Source organism: Coregonus lavaretus, assembly GCF_964263955.1.
Source record: "Coregonus lavaretus genome assembly, chromosome: 30".
NCBI classification, from domain to species: domain Eukaryota; kingdom Metazoa; phylum Chordata; class Actinopteri; order Salmoniformes; family Salmonidae; genus Coregonus; species Coregonus lavaretus.
This window is the reverse complement of record NC_140017.1, coordinates 14,337,699-14,359,372: the sequence shown is the minus strand read 5'-3', so window position 1 is coordinate 14,359,372 and position 21,674 is coordinate 14,337,699. Positions and strand designations below refer to the sequence as shown.

General features: G+C 41.0%; 1 protein-coding gene across 1 annotated transcript in view; it reads right to left on the bottom strand.

The window, feature by feature from the left end:
- Positions 1 to 17,312, bottom strand: part of LOC311105665 (limbic system-associated membrane protein-like) — a gene marked incomplete at both ends in the record, with an annotated part of 133,956 nt that extends 116,644 nt beyond the window's left edge. The window contains one exon of the mRNA XM_084147880.1: positions 17,158 to 17,312. Coding sequence (XP_084004006.1) covers positions 17,158 to 17,312 — 155 coding nt within the window. The remainder of the gene's footprint in view (positions 1 to 17,157) is intronic.
- Between the last annotated feature and the right edge of the window lie 4,362 nt (positions 17,313 to 21,674).

The following is a 21,674-nucleotide window of genomic DNA, read 5'->3' as shown; positions in this document are numbered from 1 at the left end:
TGGTCTCAAAAAATGATATTGGGAAGGACCAGCAACATGCTCTGCGGCACTCCAACTTCTCCACCTTGACTGTATCCAACAATCCTTCAGTCTTAATTAGGCTACTTGCTATGACTGTCAGTTTACAGCAGTCCTACTTCTAGCAATGGTTATCCTCAGCTAGGTGCAGATTTACTATATATTTCCATAATAACATCCTGGAGCTAAGACCAGGTTAGTGCCAACAACAGCCATATGCGGTCCATCAATTGCACGCACAGAGTAATACTAGTGTAGCTGGACTCATGCTTTCGGTTAGATGTTTACCTTGTCATAACAACCCTTTATACTGTATGTGTATGAGCTTAGCCCTTGATGCTTATACTTTTAAAGAGATCCATGTGTATCACTCCCTGACGAAGGCCATGCAGCCGAAACACGTCTGATAAAAAAAAAAAAAAACTTGTTTCTATTGAACATGCCATACTAATAAAGGCATTTAAATTAATTATATGAAGAGTGCCTTGGTCCTCCTTTCTTTTTGAGATCCATGTGTATATTGGCTTTATCATCTGAGATGGACATCTCAAGCTCTTTTGAGAGTTCTTAAGAGTGGAGAGTGCAAATGAACATAGGCTATACACCAACATAAAACAATTGAGTGATGTGAGAATAAATATACACTACCAGTCAAAAGTTTGGAAGCACCTACTCATTCAATGGTTTTTCTTTATTTTTACAATTTTTTACAATGTAGAATAATAGTGAAGATATCAAAACTATGAAATAACACATATGGAATCATGTAGTAAACAAAAAAGTGTTAAACAAATCAAAATATATTTTATATTTGAGATTCTTCAAATAGCCACCCTTTGCCTTGATGACAGCTTTGCACACTCTTGGCATTCCCTCAACCAGCTTCACCTGGAATGCTTTTACAACAGTCTTGAAGGAGTTTCCACATATGCTGAGAACTTATTGGCTGCTTTTCCTTCACTCTGCGGTCCGACTCATCCCAAACCATCTCAATTGGGTTGAGGTCGGGGGATTGTGGAGGCCAGGACATCTGATGCAGCACTCCATCACTCTCCTTCTTGGTAAAATAGCCCTTACACAGCCTGGAGGTGTGTTGGGTCATTGTCCTGTTGAAAAACAAATGATAGTCCCACTAAGCCCAAACCAGATGGGATGGCGTATCGATGTATAATGCTGTTGTAGCCATGCTGGTTAAGTGTGCCTTGAATTCTAAATAAATCACAGACAGTGTCACCAGCAAAGCACCCCCACACCATAACACCTCCTCCTCCATGCTTTACGGTGGGAAATACACATGCGGAGATCATCCGTTCACCCACACCGCATCTCACAAAGACACGGCAGTTGGAGCCAAAAATGTCCACTGGTCTAATGTCCATTGCTCGTGTTTCTTTGCCCAAGCAGGTCTCTTCTTATTATTGGTGTCCTTAAGTAGTGGTTTCTTTGCAGCAATTCGACCATGAAGGCCTGATTAACACAGTCTCCTCTGAACAATTGTTGAGATGTGTCTGTTACTTGAACTCTGTGAAGCATTTATTTGGGCTGCAATTTCTGAGGCTGGTAACTCTAATGAACGTATCCTCTGCAGCAGAGGTAACTCTGGGTCTTTTATTCCTGTCGCGGTCCTCATGAGAGCCATAAAGCTTGATGATTTTTGCGACTGCACTTTAAGAAATGTTCAAATGTCTTGAAATGTTCCGTATTGACTGACCTTCATGTCTTAAAGTAATGATGGACTGTCGTTTCTCTTTGCTTATTTGAGCTGTTCTTGTCATAACATGGACTTGGTATTTTACCAAATATGGCTATCTTCTGTATACCCCCCCTACCTTGTCACAACACAACTGATTGGCTCAAACACATTAAGAAGGAAAGAAATTCCACAAATTAACTTTTAACAAGGCACGCCTGTTAATTGAAAACATTCCAGGTGACTACCTCATGAAGCTGTTTGAGAGAATGCCAAGAGTGTGCAAAGCTGTCATCAAGGCAAAGGGTGGCTATTTGAAGAATCTGAAATATATAATATATTTTGATTTGTTTAACACTTTTTTGGTTACTACATGATTCCATATGTGTTATTTCATAGTTTTGATGTCCTCACTATTATTCTACAATGTAGAAAATAGTAAAAATAAAAAATAAAACTGCAATGAGTCGGCGTGTCCAAACTTTTGACTGGTACTGTACTTTGTGGAGCTGTTTCATGTTGACTTTGATGTGTAAAGGTAGCCTCGAAATCCAACCTGAATCCCGCTACATTGTACTAATGTAGTGTGATAAATCCTTATAAATCTGTCTCCTGTGTTTATAATTCCTATGTAACAATTCACCCATTTTAACTGTAAGAATACTCTGCATTTCTTTGGCTAATAGAACTATGAAACATTGTCTGAGGATGTCTGCATGCCATTCAAACAACGAGCAGCCAATATTTCAACTCATTAGAGATATGAGTAAAAAATAAGACATTTAAGAGACCATTCCCTCTATGTAACCCTTCAATCTGCTTTGAATCCACATGGATGTATACTAGATACCCTGCTGTGGTAACCAACGGTAACCAAAAATAGTACCAATGGTGCTATCAGATATGAATCTGATTCTTTACTTTGATACTATCGGATCCTCTGTAAAGAACAAAACAAAACCATCTCAGTGTATAGGATCTTTCAACTACAAATATTTATTTCAATGTTGTCTCTCTACAGAAAGAAACTCCTCGTCAATCCTTTTAGCGGTCTTTTGAATGGCTTTAGAAAAAATGTGTTTTTGTCTTCTCCCACAAGTGTGAGTGGATTCCTGATCAGACTATAGCCTCTGTTGGTAAACATTGACTCCGAATGATTGTGAAATTGGGACAACCCACTTCTTGACCCAAATCCTTAGTAAAGTAAATATCTCTATAATTGAGTGACTAAGAGCAAAAGCCTGCTGCATGTGGGGAAGCTAAACAGCTCTTGACTAGAGGACTTTAATGTGACACTGACTGACTAATTACATGTACTGTACAAAGGCTTAAATTCATCTAATGTGAACTGGAACCTTAAGAAAATAATTAAATGACAAATCCGCTGTACCAACCTGGGTAATATAATTAAGACGATAAATGATAAAATGTAATGATTCACAGATACGCATCAGTCCCCGGTTAAAATGTTTAAGATATGAGTGCATCGGTCTGTGGGACACCAAACCGATCCAAATTAAGCATGCATGCATCGGTCAGAAAACCGATTTAAAGGTTAGGAATCGCTGGTTCACTAATGTTTTTTACTCATTTGTTTTATTCTGAAAATACCTCTTATCTGTTGTGACTGAAATTATGTGTCCTCTCCTTCAGTTCAGTAGCCTATCAAACTTTTATGCATGTAACTGCGTATGACTGCCTCATTCACATTAACCATAAGCACTCCGTTACGTTGTGCACGATGTCATTCATTTGAATGGGGACCGTGTACAACGGAGTGGAATCCCAACACCCCCTTGCAGTAGAAGGCTCCGTTGCAAGATGGACACAGGATACTTTGAATTTCTTCCAAACTCTCTGGCCAGAGTCCGTCGAAGAACAGGAAGTTACCAAACCACAGAAGAAGATGAAAATGTGGTTTCGACGATGGGTTTATGGGATAGCTAGCAACTTGCAAACAATTACCCATTAAGTGAGTACTATTTTAATAGTATGTTAAAAAAATAACACACATTGGTTGTTAAGCCAATTATTATTGATTGTGATGGTAATGACATTTGTTATTGATAATAATTATTAGGTGGAGGTCGCTAGCTACAGTATAGCCATAGCCTAGCTTTTAGCTGCTCTGTAAGATAGCTTGACTTGCTAGAAAGTTATAGGCTCTCCTCCATCTTGTTGTTGCGAAACCCTATTCTCTGTCCGGTAGCAGAATGAGATTGCATGAAGTTGACGTACGACGTAATGAAACATGTCACGATATAAACGGAGCATGCACAGTGCACAAGACACAGCTGCTCGCGCCAACGAGAGGTAGGCCTATCCCTGTTCTAATAGGCTATTTGTACATCTGGCACCTTCAGCATTCAGATGCTTGTAAAATGGCTGCAAATCATAGGCTTTATTAGTTGAGTGACAACCAATGTAATTTGCTGGGTCATCATTGTTACCAAATGTGCTGTAGAAAATGGTGTTTTACGGGAGTTTACGCCTACCAGAGTGGACACAACTCACATCCAACTGCTGATTGTGAATTTCAATCATTCACATTTTATTTAGATTGTTCAGGTTAACCATAAGAAATAGGGGTCCTCTCAGCTTAGATAAGTCCTCAGGGAGGTCCAGCTCCAGTTAGCAGCAGTTAATAATTTAAAATGGAAATTTCATGTGTTCATGCAACAACAACAAAAGATCATCGTATCACATCAATTCGTTCCCCTTATCAAATCGAATCACACCGAATCGTTTCAAACTGTCAAAATGTATTGTTCCTCTATCGTATCGGAGCCCATGCATCTAGATGCGTTTCGAATCGTTCATGAAAGTAGAGATGCACATCCCTAATGAAATTATATTTGAACAAAGCTAACTGTTTTGTAGTGTCTACTGTTACAGAGTAATCAGTGTGAACAATTTCAGGTTACCTACTTTCTGGACTGTTCAGGAAGTTGAATGCTGGTGTGATAACAGAGATTAGGCTTGGCGGTATACAGGGGTATTTGGAAAATACTGTAGAAACCATTTCTTTGAAGTTTTTCAATAAATTGTAATACTTGTAGCTACTTTTGAAGTAAATACCTGCAGTCAACTTGTGCAATACTTTAGGAAATAAAGCAGATCACATTCTTCATTTCACCGGTCACATTATGAAGCTTACCGTAGTTCCCCAGAACAGTTGAGCCAGTCATGTGTTTGTTTGTAAATAGCACAACGGGAGAAAGCAGGAGCAGGTGAGTCCAGCTGTGTATTGACAGGGGTCACGTTTTATATTTTGCTTCAATAGAATGATCAGGGACGTGCAACTATAGTTTTCCTTTACAGAAAATACATGTGTGCAACACATTCAGCAGAAAATAGCTTCATTTTCATCAGATGACAACAGAAGTGCAATGCTATTTGGCTGCTCCTCCCCATCTTCTCCATGCAGTGCAGGCAGGCCCGTTGCCCTAGCAACTCCAGATGCAACACAGACACAGCGTGTACACATGCTGTTTCAGAGCCAGTACTGTTCTTCCTTCAGAAAAGCATGTGTCACAACTTTGTTCATTTGCACAATGTCTCTCGTTCACATTCGCTTGTAAATGTCCAATCTCACCAACATTTACATTCGGTAGCTCCTACCTACATATGTATAACTTTATGAGCTGGATTGCCTGTCTTTGCAATTTGTCTATTTTCGTTTGTGCTTGTTAGCATATTTAGCTAGCAGCCTTCATGGAAATTCGCTATTACTTGTGCTAATTTTGTTATCATTCTGTTAATAGATGCCCAATGGCCTTTTTTGCCGTTTTTTTTGGCACCCCCTTGTGTACTAAGCCGGTAATACCATAAATGCCGGGATGAGAGAAGTACGGTGTGACGATATGAAAATCTGGATACCGCCCAACCCTAATAGAGATGTTAATACGCAAAGTGATTTAGACACATCACCAAGCTGAAGGGAGCTCAGGGAATTCTGGGAAGCTGAGAGAAACTGAGGACAGAGAAAACAAACTAGGCCTAAGCCAGATCAATGTCTAACTGTAAAGCTACACACTGCCACAGTAACCTCTGAACTCTTAGCTTGCTTCAGGATGCCTTTAGAGTAGACATCCATCCAGGTGAGAGAATCAACACGAAGATCGGCCAGCTTCGTCAAAAACAATAGCATCTTCACAATCACAACTATACAACATGCCCTGCCTTCGATCGCTTCAACTCCAGTTCAGCATGCGACATAGATAGAAGCCTCTCAGATGGTTCACAGACAGTAGGCTCTCAGAAATGTCTCAACCGTCGACGGAACTTCAAATTGGGGAGATGTCCGACCAAACACCCCCATCCCCCCACCGCACCAGCCCTCCCTCCCTTCAACCCCATTCTCCAAAACAAAATGGGACAGGGAGATAATGATGAAGCTGGCAGCCGCACAGCTTTTCAACTGTAACCGCATCATGGATGAAAATTAAATTGATTTGAAAATCCTGGTTCTGCCAGGGCAGAAGCAGAGAGGATTATGTGGTGATTGTACTAATGCTGTGTGTCCCTGGTCTCCCCGGCTTTGAATCAGGTCACTACCCCCATCAGAGCAGCGCTGGACAGCACTGTGAGAGATGCTAAAAGGCCTGGAGAGGCTCTAAACTGTAAAAAACCTGCACTCAGTCGGATGACTTGTTGAGAGATAGGGACCCTCCGGAGGCAAAACGTGAAATTGTGTAGCATAGTTTTTTTCCTTATGAAATTCCAGCCAAGGTTTTTTTCCCATTTAAAATGTGACAATGCTTGTGATATGGTTGTGGAATGTATAAGCATAGTAATACAGTCGTGGTCAAAAGTTTTGAGAATGACACAAGTTTTGGTCTTCACAAAGTTCACTGCTTCAGTGTTATGAAATATTTTTGTCAGATGTTACTATGGTATACTGAAGTATAATTACAAGCATTCCATAAGTGTCAAAGGCTTTTATTGAAAATTAGATTAAGTTTATGCAAAGAGTCAATATTTGCAGTGTTGACCCTTCTTTTTCAAGACCTCTGCAATCCGCCATGGCATGCTGTCAATTAACTTCTGGGCCACATCCTGACTGATGGCAGCCCATTCTTGCATAATCAATGCTTGGAGTTTGTCAGAATTTGTGGGTTTTTGTTTGTCCACCCGCCTCTTGAGGATCGACCACAAGTTCTCAATGGGATTAAGGTCTGGGGAGTTTCCTGGCCATGGACCCAAAATGTCGATGTTTTGTTCCCCGAGCCACTTAGTTATCACTTTTGCCTTATAGCAAGGTGCTCCATCATGCTGGAAAAGGCATTGGTCGTCACCAAACTGTTCTTGGATGGTTGGGAGAAGTTGCTCTCGGAGGATGTGTTGGTACCATTCTTTATTCATGGCTGTGTTCTTAGGCAAAATTGTGAGTGAGCCCACTCCCTTGGCTGAGAAGCAACCCCACACATGAATGGTCTCAGGATGCTTTACTGTTGGCATGACACATGACTGATGGTAGCGCTCACCTTGTCTTCTCCGAACAAGGTTTTTCGGTTGCCCCAAACAATTGGAAAGGGGATTCAGAGAAAATGACTTTACCCCAGTCCTCAGCAGTCCAATCCCTGTACCTTTTACAGAATATCAGACTGTCCCTGGTGTTTTTCCTGGAGAGAAGTGGCTTCTTTGCTGCCCTTCTTGACACCAGGCCATCCTCCAAAAGTATTCGCCTCACTGTTCGTGCAGATGCACTCACACCTGCCTGCTGCCGTTTCTGAGCAAGCTCTGCACTGGTGGTGCCCAGATCCCGCAGCTGAATCAACTTTAGGAGACGGTCCTGGCGCTTGCTGGACTTTCTTGGGCGCCCTGACGCCTTCTTCACAACAATTGAACCTCTCTCCTTGAAGTTCTTGATGATCCGATAAATGGTTGATTTAGGTGCAATCTTACTAGCAGCAATATTCTTGCCTGTGAGGCCCTTTTTATGCAAAGCAATGATGACGGCATGTGTTTCCTTGCAGGTAACCATGGTTAACAGAGGAAGAACAATGATTTCAAGCACCACCCTCCTTTTAAAGCTTCCAGTCTGTTATTCTAACTCAATCAGCCTGACAGAGTGATTTTCAGCCTTGTCCTCGTCAACACTCTCACCTGTGTTAACAAGAGAATCACTGACATGATGGCAGCTGGTCCTTTTGTGGCAGGGCTGAAATGTAGTGGAAATGTTTTTTTGGGATTAAGTTCATTTTCATGGCAAAGAGGGACTTTGCAATTAATTGCAATTCATCTGATCACTCTTCATGACATTCTGGAGTATATGCAAAATGCCATCATCAAAACTGAGGCAGCAGACTTTGTGAAAATTAGTATTTGTGTCATTCTCAAAACGTTTGACCATGACTGTAGTTGCAAAACATTACTATTTGTTATTTATGCTAAATATTTCTACAATACGATCTTGAAATAACAGGAACACATAAACCATTTGACCTATCCAAAGTAATTGAATTTGCATTTTTCAAAACAGGATGCGCGAGCCATAGATGTCTCATAACTGAATTATGCAAATGTTTTCAAATTTCCAGAACGGATTTGGTTTCGTTTCCATCATCTACGTCATCTATGGCGTCCAGTGATGTCCTCTGTGGGTCACTTGCCAAGGATTCCTGGTAGAGCTTTAAGCCCCTATGAACATTACAGTACTGGAGATGAACACTTACAGTAAGTGCCCTCCTTCTGAGTATGCTAACGAACTTCTTATCAATAACTGCTCTTCCAAATTGAAAATCCATGTTTGGAGTCAATGACTTGGCAATTGTTAGAGGTAATAAGGGATGATTTATACGGTCATAATAACACAACCACATTACTCTAATAGATTTAGTGGAACTTTTGGACTTGAAAAAATGTGCCCAAGAAAAGTGAGCACACAGAGAACAGACAGGATAATCAGTCTGGTATTTATACGATCAATGTGCAGTTCTTAAAGAGAACAATGAAAATGCATTTTCTATACTGGTATTATGCAAATGAGCATAATCTCTTAACTGTGAGGTTTGTATTTGGATTGGGAGCCGTGAGTCAAGAGTTAGTTAAGCCATTCATTTTCTACTGGGATCAATAGCAGCTAGTGTTGTAAGCAACACTTCAACAATTCTCTGTTGTAAATCCTAAAACAATCAGAGGCAATCTCTTTGTAAATCCCACCACAAACCAAAAAGTAGATAAACTTAAAATAAAACGGCCTGTTCATTATAATGTGAATTGACAACACTCCAACACTTATACTGGAGAGTGGTTTGGGTGTGTTTTAGTAGCCTTTAAAACAAATAACATTAAATTAGCTGGAAAGTGTTCTATCCTTCCATTCACTTGGAACTTTGCCCCTGAATTACATGGAAACAGCATTGAGTAGGTAATAATATATCTGTTTTCATCCTCAAAAGATGTCTGACATACTGTAGATAGCTCATATTCCTGGCACTGATATACAGTGGGGAAAAAAAGTATTTAGTCAACCACCAATTGTGCAAGTTCTCCCACTTAAAAAGATGAGAGAGGCCTGTAATTTTCATCATAGGTACACGTCAACTATGACAGACAAAATGAGAAAAAAAAATCCAGAAAATCACATTGTAGGATTTGTAATGAATTTATTTGCAAATTATGGTGGAAAATAAGTATTTGGTCAATAACAAAAGTTTCTCAATACTTTGTTATATACCCTTTGTTGACAATGACACAGGTCAAACGTTTTCTGTAAGTCTTCACAAGGTTTTCACACACTGTTGCTGGTATTTTGGCCCATTCCTCCATGCAGATCTCCTCTAGAGCAGTGATGTTTTGGGGCTGTCGCTGGGCAACACAGACTTTCAACTCCCTCCAAAGATTTTCTATGGGGTTGAGATCTGGAGACTGGCTAGGCCACTCCAGGACCTTGAAATGCTTCTTACGAAGCCACGCCTTCGTTGCCCGGGCGGTGTGTTTGGGATCATTGTCATGCTGAAAGACCCAGCCACGTTTCATCTTCAATGCCCTTGCTGATGGAAGGAGGTTTTCACTCAAAATCTCACGATACATGGCCCCATTCATTCTTTCCTTTACACGGATCAGTCGTCCTGGTCCCTTTGCAGAAAAACAGCCCCAAAGCATGATGTTTCCACCCCCATGCTTCACAGTAGGTATGGTGTTCTTTGGATGCAACTCAGCATTCTTTGTCCTCCAAACACGACGAGTTGAGTTTTTACCAAAAAGTTCTATTTTGGTTTCATCTGACCATATGACATTCTCCCAATCCTCTTCTGGATCATCCAAATGCACTCTAGCAAACTTCAGATGGGCCTGGACAAGCAGGGGGACACGTCTGGCAGTGCTGGATTTGAGTCCCTGGCGGCGTAGTGTGTTACTGATGGTAGGCTTTGTTACTTTGGTCCCAGCTCTCTGCAGGTCATTCACTAGGTCCCCCCGTGTGGTTCTGGGATTTTTGCTCACCGTTCTTGTGATCATTTTGACCCCACGGGGTGAGATCTTGCGTGGAGCCCCAGATCGAGGGAGATTATCAGTGGTCTTGTATGTCTTCCATTTCCTAATAATTGCTCCCACAGTTGATTTCTTCAAACCAAGCTGCTTACCTATTGCAGATTCAGTCTTCCCAGCCTGGTACAGGTCTACAATTTTGTTTCTGGTGTCCTTTGACAGCTCTTTGGTCTTGGCCATAGTGGAGTTTGGAGTGTGACTGTTTGAGGTTGTGGACAGGTGTCTTTTATACTGATAACAAGTTCAAACAGGTGCCATTAATACAGGTAACGAGTGGAGGACAGAGGAGCCTCTTAAAGAAGAAGTTACAGGTCTGTGAGAGCCAGAAATCTTGCTTGTTTGTAGGTGACCAAATACTTATTTTCCACCATAATTTGCAAATAAATTCATAAAAAATCCTACAATGTGATTTTCTGGATTTTCTTTTCTGAATTTGTCTGTCATAGTTGACGTGTACCTATGATGAAAATTACAGGCCTCTCTCATCTTTTTAAGTGGGAGAACTTGCACAATTGGTGGCTGACTAAATACTTTTTTCCCCCACTGTACATACAACTGTACAGCATAGAAGAAAAATCTTGTTTTGACAACACATGTTCCAGGAAGATGTCAAATAAAATCAGATTTCCTTCAAACGTGAGCTGAAGTATACTCTGAGAATATAGTAATTCCCTAGATAACGTTGCTCCATCTTTTCAAGGCCACATTCGCCATCAAACCACAATGTCTTCCAGCCTGATCCTGAGCCAATGCATGGGAGGTCATATTAAAGCTACAGTTTGGAATTCGAAAAACAACAAAATGGCGAGCCCGCCACATGTTTTGATATAAAGCTGAGGGATGAGGCTGGGGAAATGTAACCTTTTTATATGTATATATCAATAATTGAAATTACCATTGAAAGGATTCCCAGATCCCAAATTGTAGATTTAAAAAGCTACACAGGGTCTGCTATGTCGGTACATCTCAATGAGAACTCGCCTTACACGTCTGATATCTGAACCCAGCAGGTTTCAAACCCACTGAGCCGTTCATACTTGAATTGGAAAGGGATATTCGGGTGTCTGTGACACCGGGCCTAAGGGCAAAACACAAACCAAATTCCACGAGACGGAGCGGATATTGTCAAATCAATGATAATTGACCCGGCGGAGAGCAATCACAGTGTCTGTGCCATTAATGCTTTAATAAGCAATTGTCAATTTTCTGCGCTTCTCCCACATCAGAACGCACCCTGCAGGCCACGGGACTGCCAACCAGTGAAAAAGCAATTAAAAGGTAGAGCATTGTGACACAGAAATGCTGCAAAGGGATACAAAATAACTTAGAGATGCAGCCGTGATTCACTTTGACTGAGAAGGTGAAATTTTGGTTGTTGAGGTGGTATCAATCTCAAAGTTGTTCAGAATGTAGGACATTTTCACTGTGATCTAAATGTTTGGGGATGTTACAAGACATTTGGGATATTAATTAAGTTGAAGCACGTAGAGAAGAAAATATTCAATTGGTATTAAGTCAAATGTCAGCCAAAGACGTCAATAAATCGTAATCAGCATGATTGTAAGCCACAGTGGACCTATACAGTACTTCATCTAAAGAATGCATCAACATAGACTGCAGTACTAATGCATACATGTTATGTGAATCTCATCTCATGTGACAAGACTGACTTAAACAATCTTAGGGTTTAACAGATTAACTCTGAGCTGCTAGCCAAGCACGAGGTTAAAGGTAAATAGTTGCTAAAGCTAATGTTATACAACAGAGGTTTACTATTGCAGACCAAGCACGTACAGTATAAAGATATCATTCTACAATTGATGACACCTGGAAATTCAAATAACCTTTACAAAACCCTTTTTTTAATCAATATTAAAAGTGTTGATGTTGAGAAAGGCCAATTATTTTGGTAATTTTACTTGCATGTGTTATAAGGCGCTTTTTCTTTCTCATCTTAGGGACATCGTTACTAGTACACCACAGCTACTGTGTCACAAAATAGTTTCTTTAAGGGATCAGCTCCACCGATATGCCTGTAGTGTCATGACTAAGCCGCAGGCATCGGTAATGGAGTCAAGGCTATATTATTTCTCTAGGCCACGGATATCGCAACAGCACAACAAAACCAGCTTATGGAGTCAAACAGGCTACACTTTCTCACGCAACAAATGACTACCCTGAGCCCCACTGAAAGTTCTCTCATAGTGACCCTTATTTTCTTCTATCAGATTTTTCTGTTGACACAGGGGTGTGAAAAATGCATGTTGTTCAGTTGGGCTACTGGGCTCACAACTGCAGTTTGTTGTGTAGTCATTGATAATTTAGTTAACTACTACAAAGTCAACTTCAAGACAACTTATGTCTTGGAAATGAATGCACTGAGTAAACTGATTGACTGGATTTTTAAATGGATATCAATTGGTGAGCCTTAGTAAGATTCAACAGTAACTACGTTTGAATTGATTAACTTGATGATCAAGTAATTGAATTGATGGAAGCGATTAGTGAGAGGAAATCCAGTAAATGGATTATAGGTCCTAAACCTGCTGGGCTTGGCTGTGCCAACACCGGAGTGGTCAGCACACCTTTGGCCTAAAGGTTAACAATATAGGCTATAGGCTACCACAGGCGTTGAAATATTCCCATTGTTCCACTACTGCATCACCATGAGAGGATCAAGTAAATCGTTCTCTAGACTGAAAGTTAAATGTTTCTCACTTTATTATAACTTTCAATAGGTCTTATGCTGCATCAGATGATGATGTTGATCTGTACAATCCCTCACACATTACAGACCATAAGTGCTACAATTAATGAAATTGTACTGGGATACACATTTTCAGGTCTAGAGACACTGGATAATTCTTGAATTCATGTCTTCAATATAATATCTGAATGTGATTTGCCCGTAGAACATGACTGTGTGCTCTGATACAGTCTTATGTAGGAGAAAATGCAAGCCTATTGTTCTGTGTATTAGTTCAAGTGCATTGATAAACTATATACAGTTGAAGTCGGAAGTTTACATTCACCTTAGCCAAATACATTTAAACTCAGTTTTTCACAATTCCTCACATTTAATACTAGTAATAATTCCCTCTCTTAGGTCAGTTTGGATCACCACTTTATTTTAAGAATGTGAAATGTCAGAATAATAGTAGAGAGAATAATTTATTTAAGCTTTTATTTATTTCATCACATTCCCAGTGGGTCAGAAGTTTACATACACTCAATTAGTATTTGGTAGCATTGCCTTTAAAATTTTTTTACTTGGGTCAAACGTTTCGGGTAGCCTTCCACAAGCTTCCCACAATATGTTGGGTGAATTTTGGCCCATTCCTCCTGACAGAGCTGGTGTAACTGAGTCAGGTTTGTAGGCCTCCTTGCTCGCACACGCTTTTTCAGTTCTGCCCACAATTTTTCTATAGGATTGAGGTCAGGGCTTTGTGATGGCCACTCCAATACCTTGACTTTGTTGTCCTTAAGCCATTTTGCCACAACTTTGGAAGTCTGCTTGGGGTCATTGTTCATTTGGAAGACCCATTTGCGACCAAGCTTTAACTTCCTGACTGATGTCTTGAGATGTTGCTTCAATATATCCACATAATTTTCCTTCCTCATGATGCCATCTATTTTGTGAAGTGCACCAGTCCATCCTGCAGCAAAGCACCACCCCCCCCCAGCATGATGTGCCACCCCCGTGCTTCACGGTTCGGATGGTGTTCTTCGACTTGCAAGCAACCCCCTTTTTCCTCCAAACATAACGATGGTCATTATGGCCAAACAGTTATATTTTTGTTTCATCAGACCAGAGGCCATTTCTCCAAGAAGTACGATCTTTGCAAACCGTAGTCTGGCTTTTTTATGGCAGTTTTGGAGCAGTGGCTTCTTCCTTGCTGAGTAGCCTTTCAGGTTATGTCGATATAGAACTCGTTTTACTGTGGATATAGATACTTTTGTACCTGTTTCCTCCAGCATCTTCACAAGGTCCTTTGCTGTTGTTCTGGGATTGATTTGCACTTTTCGCACCACAGTACTTTCATCTCTAGGAGACAGAACGCGTCTCCTTCCTGAGCGGTATGATGGCTGCGTGGTCCCATGGTGTTTATACTTGCGTACTATTGTTTGTACAGATGAACGTGGTACCTTCAGATGATTGGAAATTGCTCCCAAGGATGAACCAGACTTGTGGAGGTCTACAATTAATTTTCTGAGGTCTTGGCTGATTTCTTTTGATTTTCCCATGATGTCAAGCAAAGAGGCACTGAGTTTGAAGGTAGGCCTTGAAATACATCCACAGGTACACCTCCAATTGACTCAAATGATGTCAATTAGCCTATCAGAAGCTTCTAAAGCCATGACATCATTTTCTGGAATTTTCCACGCTTTTTAAAGGCACAGTCAACTTAGTGTATGTAAACTTCTGACCCACTGGAATTGTGATACAGTGAATTATAAGTGAAATAATCTGTCTGTAAACAATTGTTGGAAACATTACTTGTGTCATACACAAAGTAGATGTCCTAACCGACTTGCCAAAACTATAGTTTGTTAACAAGAAGTTTGTGGAGTGGTTGAAAAACAAGTTTTAACGACTCCAACCTAAGTGTATGTAAACTTCCGACTTCAACTGTATACACAAGTATGTGGAGTGGAAATGTCTAGGAGCAACAACGGCTCAGCTGCAAATTGGTAGGCCACACAAGCTCACAGAACGGGACCGCTGAGTGCTGAAGCACGTAGTGCGTAAAAATAATCTGTCCTCGGTTGCAACACTCACTACCGAGTTCCAAACTGCCTCTGGAAGCAACGTCAGCACACTGTTCGTCTGGGGCTTCATGAAATGAGTTTCCATGGCCGAGCAGCCACACACAAGCCTAAGATCACCATGCGCAATGCCAAGCGTCGGCTGGAGTGATGTAAAGGTCACCGTCATTGGACTCTGAAGAAGTGGAAACACGTTCTCTGGAGTGATGAATCACGCTTCACCATTAGGCAGTCCGACAGACAAATCTGGGTTTGGCAGATGCCAGGAAAACGCTACCTGTCCCAATGCATAGTGCCAACTGTAAAGTTTGGTGGAGGAGGTATAATGGTCTGGGGCTGTTTTCATGGTTCGGGCTAGGCCCTTTAGTTCCAGAGAAGGGAAATCTTAACGCTACAGCATACAATGACATTCTAGACGATTATGTGCTTCCAACTTTGTGGCAACAGTTTGGGGAAGGCCCTTTCCTGTTTCAGCATGACAATGCCCCCGTGCACAAAGTGAGGTCCATAGAGAAATAGTTTGTCGAGATTGGTGTGGAAGAACTTGACTGGCCTGCACAAAGCCCTAACCTCAACCCCATTGAACACGTTTGGGATTAATTGAAACGCAGACTGCGAGCCAGGCCTAATCGCCCAACATGAGTGCCCGACCTCACTAATGCTCTTGTGGCTGAACTGAAGCAAGTCTCCGCAGCAATGTTCCAACATCTAGTGGAAACCGTTAACAGAAGAGCGGAGGCTGTTACAGCAGCAAAGGGGGGACCAACTCCATATTAATGTCCATGATTTTGGAATGAAATGTTCGACAAGCAGTTGTCCACATACTTTTGGTCATGTAGGATATGTACAGTATAGAGAAAATATAACATATTGGCATGCAAAGGCACTGTAGGGCAATACAGCACAGTAGGGGCGTGTCTGCAATGATCCCCCAAATCCATAGACAACCCGTCTACTGCAGTCAGCGAATATAAAACAATACTCTCTTTGCCTCTGTCTGGTGCAATGTATGCACCTCACAATGGGTACAAAACCTAACACTGCTCTATAAAGATCAGATTGCTCTCATTTAACATTACACAAAAATAAAAATATCATACATAACATCCATTACACCCTATTTCTTCCTAGCTATTTTTCAGACATTTCAGTCAAAATGGTTAATTCTTAACCATGTAGGCTATGCCAGGAATAAACTCGACATTAGCATACTTTTCAATTCAGTGGTAAAAAATCAGCAGGTGTGTGTGAGAGAGGGAGAGTGAGTTAGAGAGAGAGAGAAATATTGTTGTTGTGTCTTGCATGGACCCCTTCCAAATAATTTGTTTTTGGGAGGGGGGAGGGGTAGTTATATGACCTGCCAGTCCAAAAACACATGGCTGTGACCACGTGACTAATGACATCTGTGTCAAACAATAACATAATAGCCTTAAATTGACAGCTTGCATTGTCTGGGTGTTGATTAACTATGGGCTAAAACTACTTCCGACAAAAATTGGCACAAAGAAATGATGGATTCCATCCACAGTGCAGCTTTTATGGCGCTTTGCACTGATACGGGACTGTTGTGCAATTCGGAAATCAAACTGCGTCGTCATGTATTGTAGGCTACCCCACACAGCCCTTGCTTCTCCTCTCCGACGTTGAAAAGAGTAGCCTAGTATAATCCACCGCTTCCTGGACATCATCTCTTGATGATTCTTATGACGCACTTAACGTTTTCAGTGATTTCCAATTAATACCAGGGCACTGTCGTTTAAATTAGGATACATCATTATTTTGCAGTTTGGGGATGATAATGTGACTGTGGCATAGACTACATAATAGACTAGGCTACGGAGCTATATCAAAACTCGCATATCAGATCAAAATGAAAATAAGTCGCTTGAAATCCTCCCTATCAAAAAATATGCATATTTTTATCACTACATTTCTCATCTGAAAGAGACTATTGTTATCATATAATACCCTACTGATGAGTATTTAACTTAGTTGATGTCCTATTCAAAACACATGTGACATTTCAATATTTTAAATTAGATTACATTAGGCATCAGTAGCCTACATATTAGTGAACGTGTCAATTGAATCAGTGATACTTTCATTCCATGCTGGTTCTATGCACTGCAGACAAAACTCAGCATCACTTGGGAGGTTGCGAACGAATGGAAAGTTGGGCAGAGACCTACCTGATAACCGCTGTATCACCCTGACGAATAGTAATGTTGTCCGTCGCTCGCTGCATATCCACACTTCGGACGGGGAACCCTGTAGGAATAAGACACAGGAGTCTGAAAAAAGAAGCCTGCAATTGCCTCCAACACGGTCTCCTTCCGACCAGCATTTCGAACCGGACGCGCAGAGATCCGATAGAAAGTGTTTGGACTTCTAAAAGGGAATTTAAGTGACGCTCCGACCCTTGGCAATAGCCTACTCCACGACAAAGTGTGACCAATGGCTTCTATGATGTTGAGGAAGATAAATACGCGTTGAAATAACGAAAACAAATAGGCTTGGAGGAAAACATATATTCCGAAAACCCTCTCTGCAAGCGCTATATTCCACTGTGCGTTCTGCTCCCGCGTAAAGGCAGCGATGGGCAGGCAGCAGAGTTCTTTAGAGGTGGGGATGAAATTCAGTCCTCTCCAGTCACCAGCGCCTCTCACTCTAGCGCTCTCTCTACCCGATTACCCCACCCCCGTTCATACATCGCACCCCTTCACAAGAGTCCGATGCACCCTTATTGGTTGTCACGACAACAGCACCAGCTGAGTTCCCTTTCTACCAGACACAACTGCGGTCGGCAGCTGAGGGTAGAGGAAAGTCATTGGCTATGTGTCGAAGTAAATGCCTCGCTTGTTGTTCAAGGTCCACAGTTAAGACTACATGCCAACATGGTCATGGCATGACCCAAAGAAATTCTAAGTAAAATGTAGTTAATGGAATCATATTCATAGGCATACAGGTTCACATTTTAATTGGTTGATGTTTTATTTATTTATATTTGATAAAATGTGTGAGGGAGGCTTTTCAGCTGTGCATTAAAAACCTACAGTATTGGATGCCTTGTGCTTGCTTTCCTTCATACATAGAAATAGAATGATAATTATATTATAATTCTGTCATTCTATTTCTATGATCCCATATAGCCTACCTCAGGTATTTCAAGATGAGTGTAGGGCTACCAGTATAGCCCAGCTATGGAGCGAAATTGCTCAACACTGAAGACCTTGTTGAGCATAGCCAGGTAAGGTAAGGTGACAAGGTGTACAACATCCTTGCGCCTCTAATGTCACCTCAATTCACCTCTGGAGGTCACCATCCTACTGCTGACACCAACAGAAGATTGGCAGGACCACCTGAACTGAACTCTGCCATATCGCCTATATTAGAAAACGATTTTGTCTCAAAATATTATTTGTGTGTTCTATATTGTAAACTGATATATTTCATAAAAGGCTACTGAAACATATTCAACAGTGAAGACTTATTTTGGGGAAGATTACTGTTTTGGAATGTTCTGGAATTTTCGCTTTATCTTTAATACGCCCACCACATTTAGGTTGGATAAAGTCACTTAAGATGAAAGAGCTGATGGGTAAAGTTGTTTATTGTTTATAGGGTCATGCCCAATCTGTCATCATAAAACTGTGTCTAGACACATTGGCTTTGATTTGAACAAGGATGGTAATTATAATCACTTTGGCTGTCACTGGAGCAAGAGTTGCAAGGGCAGGCCTTCAACTTCATCAGAAATGTAAATGTGGCAACCTAGCAGTTTTTTTTTCTTCATTCTTGCGAATCAGGAAACAGATTTAATAGGCTGTTTCCTTATGTTCAATCATCCCACAGCTTAATTAATTGTAAAGTGAAATCAGACAGTATTGCACATTTGATCATAATGGGAAAAATAGTAAAAAGCATTCACTGCATGCCGTCTTCATCTCCGACATTGAACCTGGGTTTATATCCTGAATAAACACCAGTATTTGTTATTATGATTAATGATCTAATGTAATCCTTTGTTGACCGCCAAAGTAGCCTACAGCAGGGATCATCAACTAGATTCAGCCGTGGGCTGATTTTTTCTTGAGCGGATGGTCAGGGAGCTGGAACATAATTATAAATCATTTGTAGACTACAAATTCACCGTAAGACACCCAAACAGATATAATATTTGATAAAAAACTTAATTATTTTAAACTTTGCTTACATTTGTATATGATCACATATACAGTATCTCTCTATTATGCGTGGGAATACTTTGGAACAGATTTCCCAATTTCAAATCATTTGGAGCTGATTTGCTGGTGTTTTACAATCTTTTAAGTTCAACCATAAAAAATGCAAAAATAAAATAGCTCAAATCCTGGGGGGGGCAAATAAAATCACCCGCAGGCCAAATTCGGCCAGTTGGGGAACCCTGGCTTATAGGAACCGTCTGTGGTTCAAACAAATTGTGAAGAATAGCACTAAAACACACTTGGTTTCTCAGTTTTATCATCAGCAGCATGCTGCAATGAGGCTTTAGTGTGAGATTAGCCCAGAATGGAACTGCATCTGTGAGAGATTGGAGGGAATTATGAGCATAATTAATATGCGACAGTTTATGGAAGTGCTAATATTAGTGCATTAGAGGGAGCACTAAAATGTTTTCCGCTGTGGATCCTCCCTCATGCTTAGAACAAAATGTCAAACTCCCTCTTCCATTACGAAAAGCAACTGGGAAGTTTTAGCCATTTTACAGATAGAATAGTTTGCACATGGCCAAACTCTATGCATACTAAGGCTCATTGATTTTAAGTATGGATAAACTCTTCTATTCATATTCAGAGACAGATTAATTAAGCATGTGCACTGCACATGTACTTTTTATTTGCAAGAGAGAATAGGCTACAACATTAAAGTAGATCAATAACACATTCATATTCGTGACGGGCCGCCCCCAGGTGGTAAGGGTAGGTAACAACACATCTGCCACGCTGATCCTCAACACAGGGCCCCTCAGGGATGCGTGCTCAGTCCCCTCCTGTACTCCCTGTTCACCCATGGCCAGGCACGACTCCAACACCATCATTACGTTTGCAGACGACACAACAGTGGCAGGCCTGATCACTGACAACGATGAGACAGCCTATAGGGAGGAGGTCAGAGACCTGGTAGTGTGGTGCCAGGACAACAACCTCTCCCTCAAAGTGATCAAGACAAAGGAGATGATTGTGGACTACAGGAAAAAGAGGGGCTGTAGATGAGCAGGTTGAGAGCTTCAAGTTCCTTGGTGTCCACATCACCAACAAACTATCATGGTCCAAACACACCAAGACAGTCGTGAAGAGGGCACGACAAAGCCTATTCCCCCTCAGGAGACTGAAAAGATTTGGCATGGGTCCTCAGATCCTCAAAAAGTTCTACAGCTGCACCATCGAGAGCATCCTGACTTGTTGCATCACTGCCTCGTATGGCAACTGCTTGGCGTCCGACCGCAAGGCACTACAGAGGGTAGCGCGTACGGCCCAGTACATCACTGGGGGCAAGCTAAAAATTGTCAAAGACTCCAGCCACCCTAGCCATAGACTGTTCTCTCTGCTACTGCACGGCAAGCGGTACCGGAGCGCCAAGTCTAGATCCAAAAGGCTTCTTAAAAGCTTCTACCCCCAAGCCATAAGACTCCTGAACAGCTAATCAAATGGCTACCTGGACTATTTGCATTGTCACTTTAACTCTACCTACATGTACATATTACCTCAATTACCTCGACTAACCTGTGCCCCCGCACATTGACTCTGTACCGGTTCCCCCTGTATAAAGCCTCCCTACTGTTATTTTACTGCTGCTCTTTATTATTAGTTATTTTTAAGTTATCAATTTTTTACTTAACACTTATTTTTCTTAAAACTGCATTGTTGTTTAAGGGCTTGTAAGTAAGCATTTCACTGTAAGGTCTACAGCTGTTGTATTCGGCGCATGTGACAAATACAATTTGATTTGATTAAGATAATTAATTAAACATTAAAGTGAAAATTATTTATGTTATTCACTCACTGTTGACTTTCATTTTCTAGCTTTGTTCTTACCCTTTTGGTAACACTTTACTTGACACCCAATGTCATAACACCTTATGACACAGTCATAACCATGTCATAATATGTCATAACACTGTCATGACATATATTCTTAGTCCAAGTAAAGTGACACAGGATGGTCACAATGCTTCATGACAGTGTTATAAAGTGCATTTTCTGCAAGTTATTTAAAATAAGATTGAAAAAAACATGACTGTAAATAATTAATTACAACAACAACAAAGGACTTAAGAAACAAACTTTCAAACGAAAGGACACTTCTTGGCAGGGAAAAAACACATATGTAGGTCAATATATGTCACAACAGGTGTAAATATATGGGTCATGACAGTGTTATGACCATATTATGACAGGTTATGTCAGCTGTTATGACATATGACATGGTTATGACTGAGTCATAACGTGTTATGACACTGGGTGTCAAGTAAAGTGTTACTGTTCTTTTTCTTATTCTCCTCTGAAAATGATAGATACACATTTTGTAGCCGTGCAGAAACGTAGTTAATCAGGTCCTAAATATCCCATTTAAACATTACGCTCATAGGCCAAGTCATAGGCCTTCCACTGATACAACATGGGCAAGATCATTTGGAGCAACACCATCTCTCTTTTCCTCCCTCACA